The sequence below is a fragment of the Aedes albopictus genome, chromosome 2 (genome assembly GCF_035046485.1).
Source record: "Aedes albopictus strain Foshan chromosome 2, AalbF5, whole genome shotgun sequence".
Lineage (NCBI taxonomy): Eukaryota > Metazoa > Arthropoda > Insecta > Diptera > Culicidae > Aedes > Aedes albopictus.
Window position 1 is genome coordinate 16,111,154 of NC_085137.1, and position 18,258 is coordinate 16,129,411.

The following is an 18,258-nucleotide window of genomic DNA, read 5'->3' on the forward strand; positions in this document are numbered from 1 at the left end:
TATTGCAGGGCTGTTACAAAAGTGTCGATTTGAAAACCGCAAAATCCGCGCCAAGCTTTTTGAAATCCGCGCCGAGTTTATCAAATCCGCGCCAGTGCAAAAACATATGATTTTGTTGTCTCAAACTCATAAAAAGCCAGAATTTTTTAACTATTCGTGACTTTTGTTGCACTCCAGATGAAGATCATTTCTAATGTTAAGGACAAACGTCTTGAAATCCCGCTTCAACAGTGCATAAGAATTTCAGGCGCACAAATCTCAAGAAGCAAGCTTCGAACAACACTGCATTTTTGATTTTGTTCTTGCGCACTTGTATCAAGCTTGAAATAAGAAGATCAGGAGCGCTGGTTTTTTTTACGAAGAATTTAAAAATGTTTCAAACAGACTAATTTTTTTTTAAATTGGAATAAGCATGTTTGGATCAATAGTTCTATGATTGCTTATCAATCAGGGTGACTACTATTTTTGTAGGAATCCTGAAATAAAATCTGTAGTAAGTCCCAAAAGATCGTTCGAGAGAGCTGCAAGAAAAGTGTCAGATTTTTTTTTGAAAAAATCATGGATTATTTTTAATAGAAACTTATTTTGTGAAGTTTACGTATTTTTTGGATAATTCTAGTTTTTAACAAAAAAAAAACAATTCGACAGAAGTTCCACAAATAACTGATTCAATTTCGTAAATTCTGTTATTCTGAAACTCAATGAATCAAAAAAATCCTGCATGTTAAAAAAATCGCTAGAAATTTCTTATGAATAATATTTAATTCTAACCAGAGTTATTTCCAATTATTTCATAGAATTCTCGAAGAATGCAATCATAAAAATCTTCAGGACAGCAATTTCAAAAATTTCAGGACATACTGTGTCAGAAAACCAATCAGATTGATTTCTCACTATACACACAGTCAACAAAACCAATGATTTTATGTACGAGATTCTATTAAATTTTACTACAAAATTCAACCAAATGTTTATTTAAAATTTCCGGTAGACGGCTTTTTGCAAATTCCACAAAAAAGCAGCTATCAGAATCACCAAGAAACCGTAACAATTATTTCAGAAATCTTGCCAAGCTTCAGTGTTTTTTTTTTCGAACCTCATCACTCTATAAGTTCCGTCCAAAATTTCAGCCAAAATCAGAAATGACTTCAAGAGGTTGACTAAGAAATTCAGAAGAGCATCTTCTCTGTTTTCACAAATTGAGTGTTCAATGCAGTGCAACCTATCCACCTATCCACTCCAAGCTAGGGACTGTTAAAATTATTTTTACTCAATCACAAAAATCATAACTCCAATTTGAAAATGTTCTTTATTTTTTTCTGATTGTGTAGAGCTTCTTGTCTAAGTGCATTTGAAAACCATTTCCGCAAAATCCGCGCCGAAATTAGCAAAAACGCGCGAAATCCGCGCGAAACGCAAAAACCGCGAAAAACGCAAAATCCGCGCCACCTGTAACAGCCCTGGTATTGTCATCAATTTCGTCAGATTTATTAATTACTGGTTTCTGACGTTAGTTAGTGGGTGTACCGAGAAATGCTCGAGCTATTCGAGATCCGAGAAAATCTCCATGCATTTTTTTTTATGTTTTGCGTTAGAAATAAGTTGAATATTCTCCACAAAACCTTCAGAAAACTATGCGATTTTTTCCACTAAACTGGACATTATTCAAAGGAACCATTATTCCTTATTCCTTCCTTAGAAATTTGTCATGATCCAAAAAAATCCTCAGTGTTACAGATAAATTTCAATATAAGGGCATTTGGGAACTTTATTAGAGAAACTTCGATCACCAACTCCTCTCGAAGAAAAGTCAAAACCGATCTGCAAAGCAAGCAATTTATCTTTATAGGGAAAATTATATATTTTCGGCAGTTGTTGTTCTCTCGTCGTCGTACCCCCCCTGGCGAAGAGAACAAAACTGCCGATAATACCCAAAGTCACCCAATTTCACCAAAATTTCTCAAGGAAATTAACGTCAGCCTAGTTCAAACTAATTTGTTTTGGTGACATTATTTGCTGAATAAATCATCATAACTTCAATAAAAATGTCTTAGTTGTACCACTTAAAATTTCCTGACTAACTCCAGAATTCCCTGATAATTTCAGATTTCCAGGTAAACATTCCTTTTCAATTGGGGGTATTTTTGACACAAACCATATACTACGTCAGCGAGCTTTTGCTATAAATAAAATTCCCTTCTAATTCCGGTTTTTTTTTCAAGTAGTAGACATGCTACATGTATTAAATTTCCATGCTTGTATAAATTTATTGGGGTAATGCATGGTGGTTTCGCAAGCTATTAAAGATGAGTAGCTTGAAGTAGTCCAAGTTTAATTTTCGTCATAATAATACATGTATACTGCAACGGGCAACAAACAAATCTCAAGGACATCATTTATCCTCTTGACCATAATAAAAAAAATATATATTACATTGTATAAACTTTCCGCATACATTTTCTTTATTTAGTCTTTTGAAAATCAAAACGTTCATCCATAAAAACTAACCTGGCACATGGTAGGGCGTCGGTGTCGGCGCCGGCAGCCAATAGGCCGCACTGATGGACGGGTATGCCTTGGAGTCCTCACTTCCAGCGGCGGCACCTCCGCCAACGCCACCCAGACCCCGCAGGGGACATATCGGCCCCGGGCTGGATAGACCGGTGGACCCATTGGATCCGGGACTTCCCGGCGACTTGGTACGGCTTTTCATCATTCGAATGTGGATGTTGTTAATTGGCGCCGGAGATTTTTTTTTTTTTGATGAGCGTTGTTGTTTCGGTTGGTTAATTGGTTTGGTTTTCCGAGGGCGTTGATTGTTCAAATACGAATTCGTTTCAATGATCAAACGCGTGAGGCATGGTTTTTTTTTTTTCGGTCGGTTTCGAATCAAATTCCGCGCGGGAAGAAGGAAGAGAATTTAATTATGTAACGAACGGGTAAAATTACACAGACAATTATAGCACATGTAGAGATCACCACCATGAATTTCGCTAATGAAAGCCTCCGAAAAACAGACACTCATTTATCATCGAGCGATTTTTATTTTCAGATTCCGGGATATCACAATGCCAGCCTCCTCCGGTGCCTGCCGCCAGCCGCTCCTTTTTTCAGGAATTGATTTGCGGTGGGAAATTTATGCACTACGCGATTAAATTTCCTTGCCACTTTTCCGTTTACGTGGAAACACAACACAGATACAATATAACACCGCACATTGATTTATGCCATTATAATTATATGCACCATTGATAATTTTTGTTAATTAACAGCGTATTATTAAAACTGAACCGCGCGGGTCTGCTTTTGTTTGATCTTCTCGCCCCTCGTGCGCGCCTTGGATCAATTTTAAACACACACACACACGCACACAGAGATAGACAACAGATACAAATTGTTTCAATTTATGTTGCAACCCCGTCCGCTTCTGCTGCTGCTTCTGCTACTGCCGCCGTTGCGTTGGGTTGGGTTTCATAAATTATCACAACGCTGTTTAAATTTACATTACGCGAATCAATTTTCCATATCACACACCGATTGCAATCTTTGAACTCTCATTTCGTATTGCGTTGGGGGCGCGCGCGTGGACGCAGGCAGGGTTCAATCGGTGGACCCCTCTCGTGCGCACCACAATTCCGATCTGCGTTTTTACTGAGCCAGCCTACAAAATAGTGGGGATGAAAAAGGACACGCGGTGAGTGAACCAGGCCGAGTTTCCGCTCTTCGTTGGTCGTCGAGCAAATTGTTTTAGGATGCGATCAACATTGAAATACACAGTAAACACGCACACACAGATGATTACACAAACACATACGCTTTGTTTTAATGGTAATAGATGCCAACACAGATTAACGATTATCGTTTATTGCACTTTTTCCTGGTTTGCACATAAATCAGTTTAGTTTAGTAGCATAAACACGCAACTTTAAGGTCCTAGGTTTAAAACGCACACACAGAGAAAATAGCAGCCGAAGAAGGATATTTGCGATGCACAATTACACGACACGGACAACAGTGCAACACCTAATGAGAACCGAAGATGGATGGATGAAGAGAGATGGATCCGAATCGATCGATATGAACTCGACTATTCGTATGAGACGACGACAATGGCGCGATCGCTGATCGCTGAAGGATCATCTCCGACCATCCGATTGGCACCTAATTATAGCCTAAATGTGAATGATCGCTGATTGGTCGGATCCGAGTCGCAAGTCGATCGATCGCGATCAGTGTGAAATGATAGCAGCCAGCGAAGAAGGTGACCGGCCATGTACTCTTGCACACATGATTCAAGTGACGAGACGAAGGAAGGAGCTTTAGTTAGCACATTTCTGAGAGTGTTGTTCAGTCAGTCAGAGCACACAACAGTTAGGCAAAAAGATTAGCAACTACTTTAAACAAATAGAAAAACACATATTGAACACATAAAGAGAGAGAGGTGGTAACACACTACTGAGATGCACATACTTGGGTTGGATGAGAGAGATGGGGGAAGCACGACGACGGCGAGAAGACGAAGAATCGATTTGCACAAGGCTACAATCGATCGCGAGGATGCTAATTATAAGCCTCGGTGCGGCGCAGATATCGGATCGGAAATGTACTGTCGTCGAACACGAGAAGTCGAAATTCTTGGTGAGGCGAGAACCCGTTAAATGCACACAGCACACTCATGATGGAATTCCTTTGAGGAGTAATTTTAGACGCAAAATGGCTGATGCACCGGACCCAGACGATGACGATAACTGCGTACTTACGCTTTGAATGTCAAAAAACGCAATAAACCTTGAATAGGAATGCTTCGGAAGATCTTTTGAACTTTCGATCGGTTCATCAAGATTTTTCTTCGAGTTAGAGTTAGAATATCACGTCCATCAAATGAAATCAATCTTAAATTAAAAAAAGAGCAAAAAATCAATTAAGTTCAATGTAAATTTTATTAAATTATGTATAACAATAACTATTGATGACATAAACCATTTTTAATTCCTGTTCGGGACCGTCACTGTGACCTGTTATTAGAGCTATTTTGACATTTCCTGTATCCTTATCTAATTCCCGTCTATCTAAGCACCGACCAATAATAATCGAATTTATTCTTGCATTTTGCATAACGCTTCATGGCCAAATTTGTATCAGCTTCTATAACATGTAAAAAATATTGTAAAAGAACAACAATTTCTTCAAAATTATAAGATTGAATAGTTTTCCCTCGTATTCTGTTTCCGTCTATTTCAAGCACAACTTGAATTCAATTCCCGGCACACCTTTTACGTGACACGCTGGCACATAGAATGGTCAAAAAATGTTATTTGATCGTTGCTGTTTATTCGAAAAGTCGATTAAATTCCTCACAATCCAAATCAAATCATGTATTCAAAGTACGATTTTTAAATTAAGATGGAAGCAGTTTTAGAAGAATAAAGTCCAAAATAGGGGAACTTACGTATTTTCGTTCACAGTTTTGTTCTCTTCGTCATGGGGGATTTTTTGAAACCTGTAGATCTCAGAGTTGGCCTCAAATCCTTCCTAACCAAGCTGAGTTAATTGCCCAAATTTCAGGCAATTCGGCCCACAAAAACCCCCATTGACGAAGAGAACAAGCCTGCCGATAATACCCTTCGTCACCCTATGTCAATTGATATTTGTGTGAAATAAATATATTAGTTGTGAAATACGTTGTTTCGAATGCATAAAGTCCACGTAACCGCCGGGGCCCGTGGCGTAATGGCAACACGTTTGTTTCATAAGCAGATGGTCATGGGTTCGATCCCAGCCCCGGCACTTTCGTCAGTTGCTCTTTCCCCCTGAGAGCAGCTGACACTGACCTTCTTCTGAGCCCATGGCTCAAATGAACCCGGATATTTGGACAATCGGACTGGAAACAGGAACAACCAACAGCCACACATCAACATCCTCGTGCTCATCCTACTACCATGATATGATAGAAAGCAGTGAAGAGAATTGTCAGACAAAAGTGGAACAAAACAAGCAACAAAAAAGGCGCGACGATTACTCTTTATCCCTACTGGTAACAGATAATGACATGATCTCAATAAATTTTGTTGCAGACAAAACGGAAGCTGAATTTGTTGCGTACTTTTTAACACGTGAATAATCAATTATTACTAACCCAAAGTCAAAACTGTTTGATGGTAGATCTTCAGCAGAGTTGCAGTGTTTACCGACTCGAAGTTACCGTTCGAAAATCGCAATGCAAGGCTCAAAAATCCCCAAACTCGTGGTGTACGATATTTATCCTATTATATTCAAGTTGGGACAAACTTGTGTCGCATGGGGAAGATTGTCGCAACAAATACAGGTTGCGACATTGTCATTATTGTTGCGCGATGGCTGAATTTTGATTCACTGATAGAAAGTGAAAGCAGTGCAAAGGCAATCAGTTCGATGTAGTACAATTAGATTAGAATACAGTGTATCAAACAATTGTCCGTACAGCAAATTTTTTGTCAAAATTATTTTTCCTTCAAATATTAATAACTTTTTTATGCGTCAATCAGAAACGCTGAAATTTCGACCAATCATGAATCATATATTAAAGCTCCATTAGTAAAATTTTGAGCGAGATCGAATAAGTTTTCTGAAAGTTATAGAACTTTTAGTAAAACTTATGAGATTTTTGAACACATTTTTAAAACATTATATCTCAATATGTACTCGATGAAAGTTTTTCAATTTTTTTATGTTACATCTTATACCTAAGGCTTTCATATGCAGCCATGTTTGGGGTTTTATATTCACTACAAAAAATATGAAAAATGTGCGTATGTAGTTGACGATGTTTTAAAATTTACCATATTTTGCACATATAATCTGCCAAACGTTTTCCACCAATAAAAGTGCATTAACTGAATGAATAATCCATAGGACCTACTCTTCATATGTAGTTTAGTAGGTCCTATATAAAAATATATCATTAAGAGAGTTTAAAAAAGATGAAAACGCTTGGCACTTTTATTGATCAAAATATGATAAATTTCCAAATGTCATTCGGAACATATACAGATTTTTCAGATTTTTTGTAGTGAATATAAAACCTTAGGGTTCATTCAAATATTACGTAACGTAAAATTTGACCATTTTAGACCCCCTCCCTCCCCCACGTAACAACTTTTGTATGGAACATTTTGGAATTTTGTATGAAGCGTAACACAGAGCTAGACCCCCTCCCTCCCCCTATGGCGTTACGTAATATTTGAACGAACCCTTAAACGAAGCTGCATATGAAAGCCTTAGGTATAAGCTGTAACACGAAAAATATTGAAAATGTTCATCAAGTACATATTGAGATATAATGTTTTAAAAATGTATTCAAAAATTTCATAAGTTTTACTAAAAGTTCTATAACTTTCAGAGAACTTATTCAATCTCGCTCAAAATTTTACCAATGGAGCTTTAATATATGGGTTATAATTGGTCAAAATTTCAGCGTTTTTGATTGACGTATAAAAAAGTTATAATTATTTAAATGAAAAATTATTTTGACCAAAAAATTGCTGTATTCTGCAGCAGTGAATTCCAATTTTGAACTGCCACAGAGCTTTTGTGGGGTGTGAATTGGAGATTGGTTCAACAAGTGTATCTGGCGAAGTGAAAATTGAACGGTGATGAAGAACAATTCGGCTAGCTGCTGCTTTGGCGCGGTTGTCTTCGTCGTACGCAAAACGAGAAAAAATAACAACTCGTAAAAGGAGTGGGGTCTCCAGTTAGCTTAGTGGTTAAGGCTATGGATCGCCAATCCGGAGACGGCGGGTTCGATTCCCGTCCCGGTCGGGAAAATTGTCTCGACTCCCTGGGCATAGTGTATTATTGTTCTTGCCTCACAATATACAAATTCATGCAATGGCAGGCAAAGAAAGCCCTTCAATTAATAACTGTGGAAGTGCTTAAAAGAACACTAAGTTGAAGCGGGACAAGCCAAATTCCAGTGGGGACATAGAGCCACAAAGAAGAAGAAGAGGAGTGAAATTGAAACGTGAAATTTTACGTAATTCTTCGATTTCGAGTGCTATAGGGGTTGGTTATTGATAGTCGACATGTTATTGCTTCCTTCTGATGAGCCATTTAACTATTGGTTATTTTCCGTCTGATATGACGGGAATTAGCGTGAGTAGATGTCTTCCCTATCGGTTTTGACACAGATTTTGTTTTGTTTTCTTATAAGCTTCAGAAGATATCAAATTTTATAATAAGGTCGCACTATTTAGACTTACGAATCACCGGATGACTTCCAGGAGGAATTTCTGAAGGATTTCCAGACAGAATCCTCGAACAATTTTCAGGAGGAATCCCTAAAAGAATTCCAGAAGGAAAAGCTGGAGGAATGCTTGTGTGCACTCCATGGGGAAAGCCTGTAGGTATACCTAATTATAGTCCAAAAAAAATCTTGAAGAAACTCTTAGAAGAATGCTTGAAGGAATTCCTGTAGGAGGTCCTCAAGGAACTTTTGGAGCCATCTCTGGTGTAGCTCCTGGAGACATCTCTGAATCGTCATTCATATTATTCAGAGGAAAAATCTCCGAACTCCAGGAGCGATCCCTGGAAAAACTCCTTGAAGAATCCCTAAAGTAACTAAAGAAGGAGCTCCTGGACTAATCCCTGAATGAACTTCTGTAGGAATCCCTAAAGAAACTTCTGGGGAGTCTCTGAATTTTCCTGGAGCTATCCTTGAATTTTTTTGCAAGAATCTCTCAAGGAAATCTTTAAGAGATCCCTGAGGGAACACCCGGAAAGATATCTGAAGGAACTTCTAGAGGAATCCCTGAAGGAATTCCAGGAATCTGTGAAGAAACATCAGCATTAAATCCTGAAACTCATGGAGCAATTTCTGAAGGAACTACTATACTAATCCCTGTAGGAAATCCTGTAGGAATTCCTGATGGAATCCACGGAAGAACTCCTAGACTTATCTTCAAAAGACATCATATAGAAATTCCTGGAGGATGGATTTCCTGGAGGCATCCCTCAATCCTCCTAAAAGGATCTCTGAAGGAACATTTGGAGGAACACCTGAGGGAACTCTTGTTGAATAGCGGAGGGAACTGTTTCGTGGTGGCTTGTCAGTCTTGACAAAAATAAAACACTATTTATGTTATTATGTCAGACGTATCGGTCCGTTTGGGACCTTCTTCAGGGACTCAATAGTTACAGTGTTCTCGTCCAGTGTGGTTCGGTAGAACCTGTAACTGTCGATTTGGTTCGAATTTTCCCGCAGCCAATCGCAGCCAAATTGGATGCCCTATCGGGGGAAACCCGTTCCGAAAATTAGCAGCCCGGAATTTAGAACCTACTTCGAAAACGATCACCATTGCTCTACCGAACCACACTGGACGAGAACACTGTAACTATTGAGTCCCTGAAGAAGGTCCCAAACGGACCGAAACGTGGACAAAATAACATAAATAGTGTTTTATTTTTGTCAAGACTGGCAAGCCACCACGAAACAGTTTCGTAAAACAGTCGAACACACCAACGATAGCGGAGGGAACTTCTTAAACAATCTTAAAAATGCATCCCTGAATCCTTCTGGGACTACTGGGAAGATCCCTGAAAGAACTACTATACTGCAGTAGCCTCGAAGGAACTCCTGGACTAATCCCAGGAGAACTTTTGAATGGAACTTCTGAAGGATTCCTGAAAGAATCTCTCAAAAAACTTCATGAAGCATCCCGAAAGAATTCCAAGGTAAATCTCCGAAGGAATTTTAGAAGGGATCCTTGCCCAAGCAACATTTCGAAGCCTTATTTGTCTTCTTCAGAAGGTTTTGAGAACCGCCGTAAAACCAAGATGATTTTATGTAAGCTTTATGGTGGTGTTTATACCTCTTAGAATCTATTCGACGTAAGGGGAAGAAATTTCACGAGGGATACCAGAAGGAGCTCTTGTAGGATGCCTTGATGAAACTTCCAGAACAAATCCCAGAAGGAACTCCTGGAGGAATCTCTGCAGAAGCTTCTGGGCTAAATCCTCAAGGAACTCCTGTAGGAGTTCCTGAAGGAACTTCAAAAAAAAATATCTAATGGAACTCCTAGACAAATCTGTGATAGACGTCCTCCTATGGGAATTCCTGAAGGATCATTTGGATGAAGCACTGATGGATCTCCTGGAGGCTCTTTCTGAAAGAATATCTGAAGGAACTCTTGCAGAAAAATTCCTGAACGAACTCGTGTGGGAAATCCTGAAGAAACTTTAGAAGGAATCCCTAAAGGAACTCCTACACTAATCTCTGAAGCACCTCCTATCACTACTGATGCATCTGATAAAGGCAACTCGGAATTTTCCTAAAAAAAATCTGAAGGAACTCTTGTCGGAGCTTTGGAAATAAACGAATCCTCCTGGATGAATCTCTGGAGGAACTACTGAAGACATCTCTGAAGAAACTTGTGAAGAAATCTCCAAAGGAGCTTTACACAAATCTTTGAAGGAGTCCAGTTGGAATATCCAAACAAACGTCTGGATTAATCCCTAAAGAAACACCTGTAGGATTTTTTTTAAGAATTTTCTTAAAAATCATAAAACAATAGAAAGAAAAAAATAGACACGCCCAAAGTTGATCAGACTTCGAATTGTAAGAATCACTGCAGGAAATCCTGAAAAATTCTCTGGAAGAGTTTCTGTAGAAATTTCTAGAAAATATCTGAAAGATTCTTTAAGGAACTACAAAATTTGTTAGTAAGAAAAGAAGGTTAATAATTTGAATAGGAATTCCTAAAGACATTTTTGGAGAAAACCTCAAGAATTAAAAAAAAAAAGCGCTACAGAGAGTTTTCGACGGGTTTTTCGACGGGTGTTATGTGTACGTTTTCTGGGGTTTCCGAGGGTCTCCGTGCGTTACAAGGGGGCCCAGTTCATCTTAAGGGGGTTTCGGAGGCATTTCAGGAAGTCTCAAAGCACTTTAGGCTAGTTTCAGAGGCGTTTATGGGGATTTCAGAGCGTCTCAGGTGCGGTACATTTTCAGTGGGATTCAGAGGCGTAATGGAAGCGTTTTCTGAGGTTTCGGAGGGTCTCAGATGTGTTACATGGAGTCCGAGGGGATTCACGAGGCATTTCAGGAAGTTTTAGAGCATTTTCGTTAGGATTCGTAGGCGTTACGGAAGCATTACGGAGGAATTTTCGAGAGATGCGGAGCGTCTCAGGTGGGTTTTTTAGGGGTCCGACGAGGTTCAAGGGGGATTTAGATTTCAAAAAGTTCAAGAGCATTTTTGGCGAGATTCTGAGGCGTTACGGAGGCGTTTTCGTGGGTTTTCGAGGGTATCAAGTAGGTTACATGTGTTCCGATGGAGTCTTAGAGGAAGACCCATCACAATATCTTTTGAAACGCCCCTGAAATGCCCTTTGATTTAATGGTATTCTTGAGCCCCACTAATACGACTCTGTTTTGAAATGCCTCGAAACGCCCCTGAAATCTCCGTAATCCCAATGAAATACCCTCAAAATCATTATAATCAATTAAAAATGCCTCTAAAACCTCTTTTGACGTTTTAAATAGGCTCTAGAAACTCCCTGAAATGCACTTGAAACCCCATTGAGACGCCCCTGAAATGCTATCAAACGTCCCTAAAACCTCTAAAAACGCCCTTAACCACTTCGGGACGACTTTTTGCACCAACCTCGCCGCTGTAAAACGCGTCAGCGAGGTGCAAATGACCCAACCGTCCTGAAAGGGTTAAGGTGAAACATCAGAGAATACAACTATGGCTGCCACAATGGCCGACTTGGTCCCCTACTCACGTTTTCAAGAGCACCAATCTTGAAAATTTGTAAACAAATGCTCTCGATTTTTAAAAGCTGCCTCATTTTGGAAGTGAGTAAAGCCAGGACAAACAAGTGCGGCTTGGTTCGATACTTCGTTTGTCAGATTTGTGCCTCTAAAGTATGCAAAATTGCGATGGGATTTCTTGTTGTTTCACCTTAAAATGTTCACGAAACCCAAAAAAAAGTCTTCATATGATTTTCTGAGTCACCCATAATTGAACTTCTACTAAAATCATGCGCTACTTCAAAGTTTACATACACCCTCTGCGAACTTTGATGCATACATATGGCGCTCAGTCTCAGCAAAGGCAATCCATTACGAGTAATAAATAGCTATGACCTTTCCGTGCTTATTTAATGATGCACCGTATGAACGAAAATGCAACGTCTTCCACATGCCTACCAACCGGTGCTCTTTGAAGCAGCAGTCTATAAACAAATTTTCCCTCCTACTGGCGATTCCCACGGACTACGACAACGATCAATTCGATACCTTCCTCACATAAAACACACATGCAAACAAAGGTAAATATCGTAAAGGGCCACCACCTCCAGCAACGGTTAAACCCCGCACAAAAAAGATGAACTATCCGCAGTGTTGTCGATGTTGTCGTCGTCTGCCGCCCCATCAAGACCTGATGTGTTGTGCATTAGCTCCCATCTGTGTTTTCCTTTCTCTCCAACTGAACCCAACCAACCAACGGGAGTCGCCTCAGCATAAAAATGTGAACAAAAAATAAATGAAATCGCAATCAATGCTGGTCGTTTGCTTTTCAATGATGCTTGAGATATGGCAAAGACCCAACAACGACTTCGACGACGACGTCGACAACGACCGGAGAAAAATTATACAAAAATTGATTGAATTTTTGCTCGATGCTACCGGGTTTGCCGCATGGCCTCTAAACGATATGTCTCTCTCCCTGTCCCTGTGCTGTGTGCTCTAGCTTCCGGATCAAATGAAACGCTGACTGCCGGGGGAAGTCAGCGTTTGGTTGGAGGAAGTGGGAGGGGGCATTGGAAGCAGATCAGCCTAGAGACACCACCAACCAGAAGGAAGCCGGAGCGATTATAAAAGTTATGTCAAGAATAATAAATAACAACAAACAGAAGCTCAAAGGAGAGAAAGCAAGCAAAGGAATTTTAAGATCCACTACAAAACACACTGGTGATGCTGGTACGGTGGATAGCTGGTACCGTTCTCGGGTGCTCTACTGCTGCTGGTATCACTCACTAGATCATGTGGTGTTTGGCACAGCGAGGTTACACGGAGAAAAAAAAAACAAGAAAGTTCACGATCAATTTTCAGTAGAAAATTTTGCTAATTTCAAATCGAAAAGTAGAACTACAAATAGTTGAACTTTCATGCAATTTCGAGCACATTCCACTTTTCTATGAAAATTCAGGAAAGTGATATATAATTTTAAATACCTAAACTTTTTTTGCTTTGCAATTAAAGGAGAAGGTGGCGGCTCGAAGTCAGTTTTGCTTTTTTATACGCAGAATCGTTACCTGTTCTGCGGCATAGTTGGTTAAAACCCCGTTCGAGCTTTAGCGGTCGTGGGTTCGAATCCCACCAGAACGCGTTTTTTTTCACAAATTCATCTTTCAATTTCTTAGTTAACACCATTCTGTGCTTTCTAACTACAGGTTTTGAGAATGTTTTTCAGCATTAGTCAATTGAGTCTTGAAAAGTTTAAGGCAAAAAATGCTCCAAATGCAGCCAAAATTTAAAGAAACTTCGGTAAATAATCAAACTACCACTGTGTAACTACTTGACAAAGCTTGACATCACAAAAAGAAAACCTCTATCAAAGCTATTCCCTCCGTGCCATTTTCCGCATAGCATCAGCACGAACATTGGCAAGTTTGGAAAAACTATGGAAATACATCACATATGACGATGATGCATCTCTCATGCACTTTCCCTCTCCGATCCATCCATCCGTCACCCATCCTCTCTCCTCTCGCCTTTTTCCCAGTATGTCTACCGACATGCTTGGCTGCTGCAATTTCAGAGTAGGGAAATAGCTTGGCAGACTGCCTCCTCTACTGCTGCTAGTGCCAACTTGTATTGTACACTGCACTGTGCTGCTACTGCTGCTGGGAAGCGAGGAGGTACTTGAACCGGTTTTTCTGACGACCGCCCGATTGGGACGAAGAACCAACCATAGGCATAGGCGGAAGCCCCACACAAGAAGCTAGGCCAAAGAGAGTGAAAATGCAACAAGTTTCATCTTTTCCCGGCCCGTCGTCTGTCGGTGTCATGGTGCATCATGGAAAGTCTAGCTGCCTGTTTGACATACTTAGGGGGACATGCTACGGCGACGAGACTAGATCGAGAGTGGATGGTAGGTAGTGGCATCTGAGGTTGAACGTCGTGCGACAGCCAGCATATGCGGAGATGAATCTCGAGTGTTGCGCAACGGTTAGCGTTTTGTTGCGTATGATGTCGCGTAGATGAATGGTAAACTCGTTCATGAAGATGTAGTTCCCTAATTTGTCTAAGGTCTTGCAAAAAAAGCGGATTTTTTTTTGGAAAATTTCAAGTTTTATGTTCCACCGGGAATTAATTCTAGGCAAGAAGTTTCTTCTTGGACTGTTTACATGAGGATTACCTATTTTGAGAATTTCTCCAGCAGTTCCTTCTGAAAATTCCTAAAAAGTTTGTTCTGTAATTTTTCAACAAGTTCTATCTGAGATTTCTCAAATAGTCTCTTGGAGTCTTTCGTGGATTCCTCCAGAAGCTCCTTCGAGGATTCCCTCAGGAGTTTCTTAACGAATATCTCCAGGAGTTTCTTCTGGGACTCTTCCAAGATTTTCCAAGATTGAGCAGGCATTTGCTTCTGGGATTTATCCAAGAGTTCCTTCAAAGATTCCTCCTTCTGGGAATGTCAACCTTGATTTCCTCCGGTATCCCTCCACAAGTTCCTTCTGGGATACACTCCTTCCTTTTACTATTTCTTCAAGAGTCTTCTGAGATTCAGGAGAAATTCCGCAGCTACTCTGGATAACTCCAACACGATCTTATATGGGCAATACAAATGATATTTATCCAGGATTCCTTAAGAAATTTTCTCTGTGAGTTTTTTTTGTGAAATTCCAAAATAGGTTCCTTCTGGAATGCATCCGGGAGTACCCGGAATCCTTAAGGAATTATGTTTGAGATTCCCCTTGGAATTCCTTCTGAGATTTATATTAAAGTTCCTTACGGGAATGGAGTTTCATTTGGAATGTCTTCAGAACTTCTTTTTTCGGGATTCCCAGAAGGAATTCCAGGAGAAATATAATTACTAAAGGGGCTTTTGAAGGAAACCCAGAACGAACAACTGCAGAAACAAAACTGTTGTAGGAATTTCATGAAAAAAAATGTTGGGGAAAGGAGAAGAAACGCTTAAGTAATTCCGGAAGGAAATCCTACAAGAATTCCGGAATAAGTTCTAAAAACAATCGCCCAAGTAGTTTTCCTTGATGAAACCAAGAAAGAATTCCTGAAATTTTTGAAGGAATGCTTGGAAGGATCTTCTTAAGCAATTCAGGAAAGAACTTCTGGAGAAAACACAGGGGGAAATTCCTGGAGGGATCCCACAAAAAACGTCTGGTGTAATCTGTGGAGAAAATCATGAGAGAATCCCAGAAAAAAGTATGGGAGGCTTTTATTACGGAATTATAGAAAGAGTTCCTGGAGGAATGCCGATTTAATGAAAAAATCCCGCAAGACATTTTTGGTGGAATCCTCAAAACATCTTCTGAATCAATCCAAGAAATAACTCTGGAAGATATCTCTGAAGGAACATCTTTAGAAATCCCAGAAGGAACTCGTTGAGGGATTACAGAAAAAAAAACTCCTAGAGGAATCCAGTAAGGAATTCCTAGAAAAATCGCGGAAGGAAATCTTGGGAATTCATGAAATTTTCAAAAGGAGGAATCTCAGAAGAAACCCTTTGAAAAATCGCAGAAGACTCTTAATGTCAAAGAAGCAGTGAATTCTGGAAGGAACTTCTGGAATAATAATTCCGGGAGGGAATTCTCGTTCTGCAGGATTATTGCAAGCTAGCATTGTATCGTAGTCACAAGGAATTGTTTTAGATGTATGTATTTGGCAGCCATATTTTTCCACGATTATTTAAAAGAAATCTTCCGAAATTCTTTACACACTTTTATCTGAAAATGCTTCAGAATCTATTTGATTTTGATTGCAATGGTTGTGTAATTACCATGTAACCATCACTAATAAAATTACTAATTAAATGTTGTACCAGGAAAATTTACAGAAATTACATTGGGCTTAGCACGAAGTTGAAAATTTTGGAAACTCTTCCGAAACTTTCGCTAGCAACTCTGTCGTAGGGAATATTTCTGAAATTTAGTGAAATACCATTAAAATCCCTTTAAAATTCCATCAATAACTCCAGAATATGTCAGAATTCCCTGTAAGGTTCAGGATTTCTGGTTGTTTCAGATTCATCCAGGTAATACAATCTATCAAGTTCTACCAAGTCGTCAATCAGCATAATCTTGAATCCGAATAATTCGATCGTTTAATTAAATAATACTAGAAATGAAATATGGTGCACTTGGTAATGATTGCAGGAAAAAAACTCAATAAACTACGAATTTATAAAACATTTTTTTCATATTTAACAAACTCACAAAAGGTAATTCAAAAAACCCATATTAATCCACCTAGCGGTGATGGCGCCTTTTTCATGCCTTAGAAGCCCCATTATAATAAAACTCACGTGACACGTTGATGAATATCGTACTTTCATACGTTTAACAAAAATTCATTTCATGGCATCAGATATGATTCGCTTAACTGGTTTTTGATGTTTTATCCTTAGACTTATAAAAGCAGCTATCTTGTATTTTTAGCCGCTATTTTTGATTTAAGTCCGCAATCGTGGCCGCTATTTTTGAACTCCGGACCGGACATCTGCTTCATATGAAATATATAAATATATCATGCTTTTAGATCCTTTGACATCCGCCATCTTAAATTTTGTGACGCCATATTGGATATTTTGTTCGCCACTTTCGGAATCCAGACTTCTTCCCTTTACCAAATATACCCATATTGTATGGTTCTACGGTCTAAAACACCATTAAACATCCATTAAGGTCGCCATTGTGGATTATGGGCCGCCATCTTGAAAATTCTAGTCGCCATTTTTGGACTTCGCACATCTTCCCCATACCAAATATACCCATATCGCAAGGTTTTAAAGCCCAAAACACCATTAAAAAGCCGCCATCTTGAATTTGAAGCAGCTATCTTGGATTTTAGACCGCCATTTTGGACTTAAGACCACCATCTCAGATATTTTTTGTAGTGTCTAGATAACTTTTATAGCATTAGCATTAGCATTAGCATTTAGCGAGTCGCACAAATTCGTAGGTGGTACAGTCCTAGACCGCTGTTATGAGGGTTGCCTCCTTCCCGTCCGGACCAAAGCACAAAGATTTGGGACTAATCTCTGACTCTTAGACAAGACTGACGCAATCCTCCAAGGGTCGAGCACTGTCCTGGCCACGTCCTTGCGACTGCTGAGGAATGGGAAAGGATGGTTAGTTTTGGACACCTATGAAAAATGTAGACAACTCTACGATCTCTCAGGCCTAGGTGTCACGGGAATTTGGGTGTTGTTAGTGGAATGGTAAACTCCAAAGGATACGCTTGGTTAACGTTCAGGCACACCATTGTTAGACTGCTTCGAATCAGTTGTCTGCCCAATTCATCCAGGTTTCCTAGTCATCTTGTTGGCATTTGGTTGAATTACTAGATTCTACGGTTGATAATCTGAAATATAAAATAATATTAACATCGTACGTCAAATAAGCTACATATTAGTGATACGCTCGCCACAGTTACATATTTTTAAAATATTATTTATATCGTACGATACATTTACCTGAATCCTGCTGAAATAAAATGTTAATTAGCAGTACATTGAAACACAAATACTACAAAACACAAGGAAAAGAGCATCAAACTTCGATCTTGGAATATTTAAAAATACGGTAAATATCAAGCTCAAAATTTGATTTGGTGGATCTTACACCGCAACGCACCATTCTAAGGTGATCTACCCACGTTACGGGGATAATCGGACGCAAATTGGCGGAGATATGGGCCTAAAAAAAATGCATGTTTTTGAGAGGGGGACCCCAAACTTTTGATCGGGAGTGTATGTTAGTAAATTAGAGAATTTGTATTTCTTAGTTTTCAGAAGGTCATTGACCTACCACAAAGTCTCGCACAAGCCGTTCGGGCTCGTTTAGCTCACCTGTTACTGTGGTGTCATTCCGACTGGCAGACAAGTCAGACAGGCGGCATAACGTGGCGTCACGCCACAGCAAACCACACCATCATAATCGTCGCATTAGGCTCCAGGTTGGTACGGATTTAACCTACCGAACCAACCAAACCTGGACCACGGGAAAGCAAAACTTCATCAGGAAAGTCAACTTTTATAGCAT

General features: G+C 39.6%; 2 protein-coding genes across 14 annotated transcripts in view; both read right to left on the reverse strand.

The window, feature by feature from the left end:
- Nucleotides 1-18,258, reverse strand: part of LOC115262131 (CUGBP Elav-like family member 2) — a 1,100,715-nt gene that overhangs the window by 284,685 nt on the left and 797,772 nt on the right. For 2 of the 13 annotated variants that reach the window (XM_062849229.1, XM_062849230.1), the window contains exon 2: nt 2,509-3,661. The exons of 10 other annotated variants lie outside the window; for them this stretch is intronic. In XM_062849229.1, coding sequence (XP_062705213.1) covers nt 2,509-2,716 — 208 coding nt within the window. In that variant the 5' untranslated portion in view covers nt 2,717-3,661. The remainder of the gene's footprint in view (nt 1-2,508; nt 3,662-18,258) is intronic. One more of the 13 variants, XM_062849228.1, reaches the window with a different exon arrangement.
- The window catches only part of LOC134287425 (uncharacterized), a 429,578-nt gene that overhangs the window by 87,292 nt on the left and 324,028 nt on the right, over nt 1-18,258 (reverse strand). The gene's annotated exons all lie outside the window — the stretch shown is intronic.